Here is a 14,046-nt window from a genome sequence, read left to right on the forward strand (position 1 = left end):
CTTTTCCGTACTACCTCACATAAATACAAATATACCAATGGGGTTTAATAGCTATATTTGTTTTTCCTCCTGAATTGATCTTCATTGTTAGGAGTGTATTGATGTGTATATGCGTATATGCGTATGTATGTATGTATGTATGTATGTATGTATGTATGTATGTATGTATGTATGTATGTGTGTGTGTATGTGTGTGTGTGTGTGTGTGTGTGTGTGTGTGTATGTATGTATGTATGTATGTATGTATGTATGTTGTTATGCATACACGCGCCTGTGTATGAGTCAAACGAAACCGTACAGTTCCATTTGAATACAAGCCGTACAGTACCATTTGAATACAAGCCGTACAGTACCATTTGAATGCAAGCCGTACAGTTCCATTTGAATACAAGCCGTACAGTTCCATTTGAATAAAAGCCATACAGTCCCATTTGGATACAAGCCGTACAGTACCATTTGAATAAAAGCCGTACAGTTCCATTTGAATAAAAGCCATACAGTCCCATTTGAATACAAGCCGTACAGTTCCATTTGAATAAAAGTCGTACAGTTCCATTTGAATAAAAGCCGTACAGTTCCATTTGAATACAAGCCGTACAGTACCATTTGAATACAAGCCGTACAGTTCCATTTGAATACAAGCCGTACAGTCCCATTTGAATACAAGCCGTACAGTACCATTTGAATACAAGCCGTACAGTTCCATTTGAGTAAAAGCCGTACAGTAGCATTTGAGTAAAAGTTCAGGAATGAAGATCTTAAGAACACATAGTAGCGTTTCAGTCCTACAGATTTGTTTCCCGTCATTTTTTCCTAACATGTCAGTGGAATCATGTAATTATGTTCGTCACGAATACATAGCCTTACAGAATGGCGCTTGTGACTCTTGTCACTGGAGTATTAAAAAGTATGAAATTAGATATTCTTACAAGTAAAGCCATCATGTTCAGTTTACTATAGTGGCCGACCTTTCACTGTCCTTTGTCAGATGAATAATTATATGTCGAGTGGTATGCGTGGAACATCGTGCCCTTCTACCGGAACGACTGTAGTATATCAACAAACAGTACTGAGGAATGAAAAATATTCTCAATGACCTCGACGTTGATACTCATTAAGTAATTCCTATCATAATTTAAAATTATTTGTAAATGTAAACATAAGTCGTCTTTAGATTAGTTGACTATGCTGTACTACAAACCTGGCCGATTTATAGGAAACAACTACTGCCCACTATTTAAATTCGAGATGTTAGTTACTATCTGTGTCATTACCAATGCGCAGAGTTGCATGTCATGGTATTCCGGTCATTTCACTGATGCGTTGTATTATATGAATATCATATTCATATAATTTGCATAAACATTATGACAGCATAGACAGTCATTCGCGCGGAGCTGGAGGTATCCACTTAATCTATTAAACTCGTGTGTGAGCAACGGACTGTTGAGTTTTACACAAAGTCGTTGCGTGTATATGAGTGCATGTCTTCATGTTATCGAACCCAGTGATGTTTTCTCATGATAAACATTCACCCAAGAGATTTGGTGCAATTAACTGTAGGCTATACATGTGATCTCGACCATATGCTAATGTATGTACACTGATGTTGTGTTGGACGTATCAATTCTGTCGGACCCTCATTATTGGCGAAACATCTGATTGTTGCTATGCCCAGACGCGACGTCACACATCACTGAATATACATGTAGCAGGCTGCTGTGTACATACAATATCGAGGAATTTTCAACATTGTGCAACGAACACCTCCAGTGCAAGGATTACTAATACTAATAATGGAAGCTTTTCTGCCGTTTGTTGGTGCATATACTTTGTTGTTGCTTGTGTCAGAAAGTTATGTTTTCTGTGATGAAATCCGCCTTGCAGTATTTCTTGACAACTCCAGCGATGAATTTTCAACTCCTTACAATTTCGTGCGAGTGATTCCAGCAATTGAGATAGCACAGGAAAAGATAAATAACAGCTCGGAATTATTACCAAACGATCGAATCAAGTTAATAGTCAAACGGAGCGACTGTCGAGACAGGCTTGTGAGTACTATTATGGCTACCGATATCCGTTCTTATTGGGAACCTCATGGATTCATCGGACCTGCATGTTGGACTCCTATGGAACTCATTGCAGGTCTCGCCGGACATTGGAACTTACCCATCGTATCTGGAGCATCTCCCGACTCATATTTAAGTGATAAGATGATTTATCCAACTCTGGTAAGGACTTTCGCGCCCGTACATCTGGTATCAGGAGCATGCATTGCCTTCTTGGAATACTTAGGTATTGACACCGTGGGAGTTCTTTTCAATTCGATCGATGAGTACACGTACATCATTGCATTTTCTATGTACAGAGCCATTGAAGACCATCCGATTGTTTCATATAATGGCATTGACGCCCTAAAAGCATTCAATGAGAATGATATTTTGGAGAATGTCGTACCGGAAATGACCTCCGTTGCACGAAGTAAGTAAAAGTTTCATTAATGGTTAATCTTATCCAAACGTGCTTTATCGTTTTCTTGTTTTTCTTCTTAACAACAGTTGTCTCTTTCAATCAATCACTAAATGACGAATCAGCAAGTCAATACAACGATCTGCTAGTATAAACAGCGTTTATACAAAAAATTCCGATTTCTACACTGTGATTACTTTCCTTAATTTGTAATGGAATCCGTCTCCTTAGGATTCGAGTCAAAGGCCAGATGTGGCTTACAACCGTCACAGGTGGGAGACGTTCAAGTAACTACCATGATGAGTTAAACCAACCCTATACACTCACAATAAAACATTCCCCGACTAACGAAAGGGCAAAGGCTGGGTTTATAGGTTGACTAGGCGTAATTCATACTGCGTATAATTGTTCAATATATATATGAAAAAAGTAGAATAAAAAAGTACCTTGTGAATAATTATACGCATATATATATATATATATATATATATATATATATATATATATATATATATATATATATATATATATATATATCACTTGTAATTGTGTAATTGACAGAATTCAAACCATGGGTTGCATTAAGATGTATCTTGTATATGGTACAATGACGTTATTATTATACATATAAATATGGCATAATCCCTGTTATGGAATCAGCTTTTGTAACGTTGCCAGAAGACATTTGTAGTGTCCTAGAAAGCATGCATTGGCATTAATAGTATACTAGAATAGTTTAATCAAGGTTTTATGTATCGTTACATTAGTAGAAAACCCGGTCGATCCAGCTTGTGTCACTTAATTACACAAAATGTCTAATATTGATGTAATAACTTCTCTAAATTTGTCATTATGTATTTGTCAAAATGTATTAAACTTCATCATCCATAGTGACTGACGTTCGCATCTGTATATACTCATGAAGTCTGTGGACTCTTAGAAGGATATTCACACACGTATGTATGAAACGTTGTTTGATAACATATCAAAGTGAAACTAGTGTGCATCTAAACAATGAAAACCACCTATTAAGTTGGATCCCACCATATCTAAATACACCAATTACTGTTTGGGTATGTGTGGGTATTTCGATGACACGGGGTATAATCACACGTTGGAATACTGAGTAGTTAATATATACAACTATGTATAATAATAAAAGTGAAATATTTCCATCTGAGCTGTGGGAACCTCTGACTCTTGCACAATAGCCAAAGTAAGTATGCACAATAAAAAATGCTGCCGAATACATGTTCTTGTAAATATTAATAAAATGTAATAATAAAACTGTGGAAATAGAGCTACGAAACAATACAACGTCAACAGGAATGTGGGAAAATCAAGAATTCAAAACTGTGACAAAATGAAACAAGACAATTATCCTAAAGTGCACATGTATGTTTTCATAAGGGGTTGGAAGTCGTTAAATACGTCAATAGTCACATCTTAATAGATGACATACACAATGTTCGTGATAATGCAAATGCAATCATACAACTACCTATACAGGTGTCAGAATTAGACGATGTACTACTTTCAATCATCAATTTATTGCATCTAGTTTCCGAACGTAAGTTCTTAACAAGAAGTGGTATGTGCTTATGAGTATTTTTAGGAGATAACATTGTATCACAGATAAAAAGTCAATAGCCTTAAGAAATTCAATTTAGCTGTCACAAGCCGGATACATAATCCGTTGGATAGTGGACTGCCACACTCACTGGAAAATGTGGCTATATAAAGCCCATATCAACAGCCTATCGTGTATCAGCGATAGCGATCGGTAGTGAAATAAATGCCATAATACGATATCCTTATCCCCATTAACACCAGCCGTGTAATGTTATCGCACTCTTAAATGTTAGTACCGTTCATCGAATCTTTTGTAATTATTCGTGCGATGCCATATAGTAACTGGTAGACAGCAAATATCTTGAATATGACGAAAGACGTGCCCAAAATAAAGCAAAGGTTCCAGAACCCTTTTTGGTAAATATTTGTTTTATCACACAGAATTATACATTCATATTCATGGGAACTCTTCATTCAATACATACTCTTCAAAGAAGTTTCAAAACAATGCATCGACTTCGATACTGATTTCCAACAACTCTACATAAGTACTTTAAACCCCTTAAGAGAATTATGTATGACCCATTAGCCTGACTGGGTATCCGTTATTGATTTAAAGTACACGTTACCACAATATATACTATAGGGCAATTTTATATAATAGAACTAATTTAACACGAAGTTGGTGAGACAAGAAAGGTCTTGGTTTTTAGGTAGAGAAATTAATTGATTAGAAAGTGTAATTTTTGACATTGCTTGATATTTGTATCGCTATCCAATGAAAGAAATGGCGCCAAGCTTGACAAACACATGTTAGGCTGACACAAGTGAAATGATTCTGGGCATTTCGTGTGCAAATTACTATTCCCATTATCTTGGCAAAGCTAGACTCAACAAAAATCGATAAAACTGGAGGTTAGAGTCCATAATGGAAAACCGTCGGCGAATATTCTCCCTTTTCCTTTTAATTGGTTAAAACATGGGATCCAAACAGTGACCTTTATATGGTTCGATGTATCTGCCAGGAATAACGACACAATCAAATATTTAAAGCTATTAAGGGTAATATATTGAGTTATAATTTAACCCGTCTTGATAGATAGGTGTTAATTAAGATAACATTAAGGGGGAAACTGAAACGTTGTCATTTCAGCTGTATGATAAGAGAAAGGTTATACCTATATTTGCAGTTTTGGAAAAGTAAGATGTAAGTAGTTGCAGCAGCAATGTTCAGCAGTCATTATATATATGTTATACCCAGTCTGATATTGCCCATTTCATGAAATTTAATGGGCGAGTTAAATTGAACAGTTTATGAAAGGGGTAATCATGCTGCCCAAGGCATGAAATCGGTAAAGGAAAATTCCCTGTGCATGAATGGCCTATTTCTATAACACCTAAACAAACATGTTTTAACATTGATGACATTGAAACATAACATTTATTCAATGTGGTGCGAGTGATATTGAGTGATATTGAGTCAAAGCAGTAAGTAACATATTGAGGATTGACGGTATACGTAAACAAGTCACTATCCTGTGCTTAATGTTCAAAAAAGAGTAAAGTTCATATACAGAAAGAAATAGAATTGGAAACGAAAACGATTCTTGAGTTAGCATTGATTTAGTGTCTACAATACATGAATAAGAACATACAAACATACAAACATAGTTATCAGACAGGAAACAGTATTTAAACCATCAGGATCCCCAGTGTTAAATGTTGTGACATACATCATTTTAAGTACACTAGTATTGCAATATGGAGCTATTTAACTCGGTCCATAAGGTAGTCTGTCTAGTCTAAACGTTTCCTTTATATTATTCGTTTTAATAATTGATAGATTTTCTATATTATTAGTTGTATTGTCAGATTTTAATTGTCCCTTTAATCATGTATTGCTCCTTTCCAAAGTTTTCCAACTCTTTGTGGATTTGCCAAATTAATAAATATAATATTCTTAAATCAATTTCAAACGCTTATTTTCATTATAATTTTATGTTTCATTTCTATTCCGTGTTGATCGATTCAGACAGGAATATTGTTTGACATGTACATGATGCTTATATATATATTTTCTGTATGAGGTGTGAATTTCAATATTTATGTATATATCAAGTGTTGCTCATCTTCGAGCATGGATTTGTTATTGTAACTGACTATTGTGTCTTGAACATAGAGATAAGTAACCAAAATTAAATCACATATTTAATGTACAGTTCATAAAGAAAAAAATACAAATATACGAAAGCAGTTATCATATAAGAAATAGTATCCCATATGATGACACATAATGACACATTCTCAAACTGTAGCTTTATGTATGGAAAATATAATTTACATATTCCTTTTATTGGTAATCATACCCATACATACATACATACATACATACATACATACATACATACATACATACATACATACATACATACATACATTCACACCTACATACATACATACATACATACATACATACATACATACATACATGCATGCATACATACATACATACATACATACATACATACACACACACATACATACATACATACATACATACATACATACATACATACATACATACTTTCGAGGAAATATCAACCGAAAAAGCTATGTCAGAAACATAATCCGTCGGATAGCAATTACAATATAACAGCTCAATGTGTAATGGATTGAGCTGATTACATCTGGAAAACGTTCAAGTAAACACAGTGACTTGATGACAGTTCACTGACAACAATGCGTCCTGCTACGGTTACAAACATAACATTTGATATAAGACTGTACTTCCTTTTCGGATGGTGCCCTTTTTTCTCTCTTTTAAAAAACCATCTTGTCGCGCCGACTTCAATCTATGCAATCCAGTCATGTCGGTAGTATTATAAATGTTTCTTGATAAGGTTAACTGAAATATCACTTCGAAGTTACTTCTAATGAATAAACATGCAAGCAGTTGACAAAAGACTAAACCCCCCTGGCAAACAGAATATTTCACACAGCGTTCTTGTGTCCTATCTGTCTGAAAGGAAGCTTTCATGTCATAATCTACGAGAAACTCCGTACATGAATTGAGGCTGCTTCAGTTCTACTTTAGAAATATTGAAGAAAGTAATCATGTCTAAAGGTGAAAGACAGACAAAAGAGCTCCTGTAACCTGCATAATCTTCTCCACAGACTATTTGAGATTAGCAACAATAACTTAAAATGTTGTAGATATGTCGCATTTGACCTTTCTCTAGCATTTATTTCTAGAAACTGTTTTGGCTATTACACAACTAGCCTATTGTTACGGATTTAGCATTTGATTCGATTCGAATAACGTACAGCATGATGCACAGAATAAGAATTAACTAATTTACTAGTTAGGATGACTGAATATATTGGTGTAAACATTGAACGTCTAAAATTTAAACGTTGAGGTAACATGTGTGATGGTTTATGAGTCTAATGATTGAAAGTGGCGCAACGGATAATGGAACATAATGCTGTTGATGTCGGCATACAGAACCATAATGAACAGTTCCCCAACTCCCTCGCAAAGTCATCTGGAAATAAACACACATACATGTAAACATGCAGTGCTCTAAATTGCAAAATAGATTTGTTTTGTTCATCATCACATGCCTACATCTTGGTTGTGTTTACTTTAGTATTAAATAAAATCGTGACACTCGGTTATAAGAATTGTTAATGAAGTGTTGCATTCTTCTGCACTGACCTGGACCTCATTTTTTGGGCATACATTGTTACGGCTACTACAAACTGGCACATGCAATCACTCAAAATGTATATTCGACGTCACTTCAAACACTACGTTATTTGCACTGTAAAAACTGAAATCTTTACCTCTACAATATTGATCTAATGAATGTTTAAAAAAGAGTTTCCGGAGAAATGTATAGTTCTTTGAATTAATTATATGGTCACAATTCATTAGTAACCTATTAACGAATTAACTTCTATAATTCTCTTTTCTATCAATTTGAGGCTCACTGCGACATGTGTTGTCTACTACTTGTTCAGATCGTGTCTAATTCGACTTTCGAATCCAGAGCTTCTGATACAGTTGAGTCTTTGTGTGAAAATGTCCACTCACCTCTCATTACTGTATATGTATATATGTGAGCTAACTACACCTACCAACCCATGGGAAATCACTTCCACATATCATGATTCAGTGCACGTGAATATCTCATCTGTGGTTTCATATATGAAACGATTTGCGGAGCCTGGCCAGCAGAAAAACAACACGCAAACACACAAGTAGACAACCAAAGGCACCAACAGACGAATTTAAATACAATCAGACAAACAAGGAACACGAACAAGCAACGCAAACAAACAAACAAACAAACAAACAAACAAACAAACAAACAAATAAACAAACACAACCAAACCCCCAAAAAACAAATAAATGAATAAAATAGATAGATAACTAAATAAATATATATCAATACATAACGAATAATTACGTAAATACATAAATAAATAAATAAATACATAAATACAACATACAAGTACATAACTATTTCTATGTACTAGCATCGTCCTTCCCGTAAAAACGTTCAACATCAGATTTAAATGTGAATATAATAGAAAACAGGATTCTTTGACATTTCGTTTTGTAAAACAATTTGAAAAGAATCTCATCCATCACTTTCAACACAGTGTCGATGAATTTCTATGCAGCCATATGTGTTTTAAAAAAATTGAATAATTGTTATCGAATAGCAAATGACAAAATCTTACGATATGAACTACTGGTTATTACCTTAACCTAAATACCAAAATGTACCGAACGAGTAACCAGCTGGTACCAGTACATTTGATTGGTGAGTAATATGGCCTAATTATCCTAATGGCGACTTAATTGCATTTGAAAATGAAAATGGCTGAATACCACCCAGTATATAGATAGCCATACTATGCCTTCTTTGATAATTAACCTTCTAAGACGAATGATAACTACGACTAAAGTAAGCACAAATTGAAATTTACTTTTCTCATTATGTGTAAAACGAGAAGGGACACAAGAAAGGACAATTAAGAAAAATAGTGTTTTAGTCACAAAGATTCATGATAATTTGCAAATCGAACGTACAAACAAACTACAGTAAGTCACACATATGTATGTAGATATGACTCCGTCAGAGTCACAAGAAGTGAGAAGCAAAATATTTGTTTTAAATAACTTAAAGATAGAAATATCAATGTCTTATAATTTACAAAAATACAGTATCAATTCAATCTATGTGTTTCCCTTGTCTACTATATGCCTATGTTGTTGGCAAGGTAGTAAAATTGGTCACTTTAATTGCAAACTTTAAGGATAGCCAATATCAAAGACTCCACACTACGACTGCATGATTAAATCTGTTTACCGCCCGTTAACTTCTTATATTAGCAGATCAACTGTTCTAAATTTGACCGAAATTAAGAATGAAGGTTTACATTTCTTTAAGTCTCCGTTTTTGCAAATAAAGTCCCTTTAATTAATTAGATTACAATCTACATGCATGTTACAACTGGTATGTCACATCTAAAAATAAAACTGAGTTTTCGTGTTTAAACTTGCTATTATGTCTATGTTTTCGTCAATAACTGCTTTTGATTTGGTATACACCAATCGCGATGAAATGTCTATCGGTTAACCACAAACAGTACTCTAGCATCCAGTAGACATTAATGAGATCCAACTGTACATATATCATTTTTTAGATCGCACTACTATGAAATTTTGGCTACGCATCCTGAAAATAGAATCATACTTATAGAAGCAGCACAAATGGTATCGCCCAATCCACGATATCTGTTCAGAAATACATATGACAATGTTTTCATATGTACATTTGTTCACCAATCTTTTTATTAGCAGGAAACAAGGCATGCTAGTCTCCTAAATAACTCATATTAATAACAAAATGGATTTTTTTCAATCTAACAAATGCACCAACGGTTCGTCGTCAAATGGGTTTTTACATATGGTGCACTCCATCACTAAATGAATTGTAAATCCTGTTGCGATGCAATCGCAATAAATTGATGGTATTCTCTTATTACTTAGCCAGATTTAGTAGCTTATCATATTTTCACGAGGCCCCTATGAATGGAAGAAACATTATTTCACTTCATGCCAGATAAAGGTAATGAAAGTGAGAAATAAAGCCATATAAAAGCTATCTAATTTTGCATTTCCTATTCGGTAACAATGTAAAACAAGATAAATATACCGTTTTTAAATGTGTTCAACAAATATTAGCACTACAAAAATGTTATTTACAAAACATTATACCCCGCGTATACGTATAGAAACACAAGTCCCTGATGGGGTATTCTAAGAATTCTTTCTTCATATATAGTTACATTTGTCCAAACCCATGATACAAAAAAGTCAACTTTATGTGCCCTACAGTGTAACACAAAGTCTGCAAGAGTCTACCTTCTATGATGAATTTAAGGACATCAGGATTTTCACATCTGCAAGAGCAGTTCAAGGTCTTTATCGGATGTACATTGTTCTTGTTAGAGCCATAGAACATTAATTTGTGTTTGGCTCTATACAAATTATTTTATTGAGTAATTGATGTGTTTATACAAAATGATAAATGGTGCCTACGTTTGACAACTAATGTTTTCATGAACTTGTTAGTATAACTGATAGTTATAGGACACGTCAGAGGACATTAACTGAAAATAATCGGACACTGTTGGATAAAGCTCCATTATTTTGTCCTCGACGCCGAGGACTTGTTCTATGACAAAGTTATACTACGAATTCGACGAGGTTTTTGGGTTTTCACTAGAAAGTCAACCTTGTACTGTGTTCGAGACACCCACCAAGGTATTAAAGGGCGATTTTGCACACACACACTTTACAACAGATTAACGCAATGCAGACACTTTCGAAAATGTTGACTGGGATTTAGTGCTTTCATACCATCCCTAAATAGCAACAGCTTTAGTGCAAGCAAAATAAGATATCTTAGAGTTTACCCACAACATTTGTTTGACAATGTAATTTCAATGCTACAGTGTTTAGTAATTTACATTATTCCAAAATTGAATACGATCATCAATATATGTTGGACGGACAGCTTAGGAACACGAGGACAGTATTGAATTCATCACGAAAACATCCACCTTCTACGGTAAATATAGTTACTTTAGAAATAGACCACTCTTGAAACTTTGTTTTAAATTCAACAACGGGTGAATCTATGCACATAATCGAAATTGCCGTTTGTCACAAATTTTATAGTGTTTGGAAATGAAACTTTTGCAAATTGCCACAGTCGGTTGTCAGTAATGAATGTTTTATTTGCATATTAACTTTTATTTCTTCATTTGTTTGAAACATAGGGAGAATAGTTAAATGAATCAAAACCCCCCTAGTGACTCAGGTGAATAAGGTGATTCTTATTACACGATTCAATCTGACGTTAACAGTGATTAGTCAGCAAATAGTTATTACAAATTAATCAGTAGTGTTTCCAATTTTTCCTGCAGTACATTTCTCAATTAATTTATCAATCAATCAATCAAGTCAGTGAACCTGGTGGCCCAGTCTTGGTGATACTGTCTTCAAACCTGTTCATCATGTGTAAAGACAGACTTCATCACATTTCAATGGAAAGCAATGTGTGTTTTGACAGGTGACACTCTAGACCAGTATTTCAAGTCAGTTAATATGATACCAGACGACATTTTGATGTCTGATCTTTAGTTTTTATATCAATTTAATTGCTACCATTCTTCAATAACTTAATTTACTGATGTGATTATTTTAAATTAAATAATATCCAGCAGGTACCAGGTCTGTCTGTCTGTCTGTCTGTCTGTCTGTCTGTCTGTCTATCTGTCTGTCTGTCTGTCTGTCTGTCTGTCTGTCTGTCTGTCTGTCTGTCTGTCTGTCTGTCTGTCTGTCTGTCTGCAATGCTTCATGACAAATATAAAACAATATACTAGCTATACCTTTCAGAACTACATGCACCTATATATATATATATATATATATATATATATATATATATATATATATATATATATATATATATATATATATATATATATATATAATCGTCCCTGTCATAAAATTCATAGATAAAGATAATTTCTTTGATACAACTAAAAGCAGCATTTCCATTGTGAAAAGTAGAAAATAAATATGTTCACCAACATTAATATTAATCCTACACAAATATTTTTCTTTTGTATTTGAAAGCAATAGTCTGAATGATACGGTGCGAATGTTTTAAACAGTGTGGCCGTTGTATGACATTATTTTGTATACAAGAACATATTGAGTTTAAATTTTTACAAGAACTTGCAGTATTTTCTGTTTGTGTTTCTCGTGTACAAAACAGCGTGCTTATGGATTTATATTTTTTCCTCCAAGAAACAATAATTGCAATTTTGTAGATTGAAAAGAACAATCTCCTATTTCAAATTTGAGAAAATTGACCATTGCATATAAAAGGTTAATAGGCTATGAAGTTTTCAATATACACCGAATATCTAATATAGATAACGTTTGTGTGAGAGGATGTTATGCGCTAAAAATAAACCCAAAATACCTATGATAGATTAGATTGATTGTATTCAATCTCCCATGCTGCTGTGGCTGTCAATGTGCAATATGATCGAATCACTGTAAAGTTTTTGCACTATCTAGTTTTTTGAGGATATACACATCAAATGCTTTTCTTTTAGAAACTATTGAAACCTTTGTATAGGCAGGATTTGGCGGATAGAATAAACGTCCAGAAAGCGATTGCTTTACGTAGGAAACTATTAGATGATACCACATATCTTACCTTGAAATTAGAAGTATTAATGAAGATTTTATAGTGAGGTTATCTGAAATGGTCGAAATAGAATAATCTTAATGTGTATCAAAACCAATGAAATACGTATTTTCCGTCGACACTTCTATCGCTGAAAAATATTAGCTGAATATAACCCATAGTAAATTAGACACATCAAAAACGTATTGGGCGCCTACTCACCTTACCTAACAAACCATTGTAGGAAGATAATTCAAACTAAAGCTTTGAGTAATTTGGTCATGGAAGCTGTTTCATTTTAAGCCTCTTTTAGTTCAGGGAACAAAGTTTCCGATGGGTAGGATTAAAAAAACATTCGTTAAAAACTATTCAGCTTTCCTTACTGATAAACCTAATTTCCACCGGCGACGTTTTGTGTGGGTGGTGATAATATATGAATTATTAATGCTTGTTCTACAATCAGTAACCGATTTAAGCAGTGTTTCAGACATGTGTGTGTTTCTATTCCTTTTATTGTATGGAGTCAATTTAGGATAGATCCGTCATTAATACATATTAGTATGCCAACAACTTGATGTCTTTACGTGAAACAGTAAATGATGACTTACTGAGGAACGAAAAAACGCAATTTGCTCGTTATTTATGGCAATACAAGTTCTTAATGATATTAGGAACCAGCAAAGAAACATGTTACGATTCTTGAATCTATGGAGTATACTCAGACGGTGGAATTGGATACTTAATGTTGCCAAATATGTAAAAACTACAAACCCAACATCAATATTTAGCGGAGGAATGTCAAATAAAGTACATCTGAGTCACCATCAATCTATCTTATTTCCAAATGTACGTCGCTATAATCTCAGATTAATGTTGTCGTAAAGTCATCATATACTCTGACATTACTGATTACAACTGTATAACTTAATCAAAGAAAACATTCCATTAATTGAATTTATGTTTCAGATAATAAACCATGAGAAAATGTGGACTCGTGCAATTTGATAAGTTTGGTTAATGTGATTCGACCGGCTATAGATCCCGATTTTACGAAGCAGATAAATCACCATTAATTATGCATTATCAGGAAACATTTGTGTCACTGTTAGATAAGTGACATATTGTTGCACAGTATAAAAAATGTTTTGGTGTGCTCGTGTTTGAAAAATTCGATGCTATACGCGTCTAAACCAATGGCGCAGAATGTCAATCCTCAAGCAGC

General features: G+C 34.0%; 1 protein-coding gene across 1 annotated transcript in view; it reads left to right on the forward strand.

Annotated features, from left to right (window-relative positions):
- The first annotated feature begins 2,363 nt into the window (after window positions 1-2,363).
- LOC144447811 (atrial natriuretic peptide receptor 1-like) overlaps window positions 2,364-14,046 on the forward strand; it is a 196,750-nt gene continuing 185,067 nt past the window's right edge. The window contains exon 1 of the mRNA XM_078137900.1: window positions 2,364-2,481. Coding sequence (XP_077994026.1) covers window positions 2,463-2,481 — 19 coding nt within the window. The 5' untranslated portion in view covers window positions 2,364-2,462. The remainder of the gene's footprint in view (window positions 2,482-14,046) is intronic.

This window comes from Glandiceps talaboti, chromosome 16 (genome assembly GCF_964340395.1).
Source record: "Glandiceps talaboti chromosome 16, keGlaTala1.1, whole genome shotgun sequence".
Lineage (NCBI taxonomy): Eukaryota > Metazoa > Hemichordata > Enteropneusta > Spengelidae > Glandiceps > Glandiceps talaboti.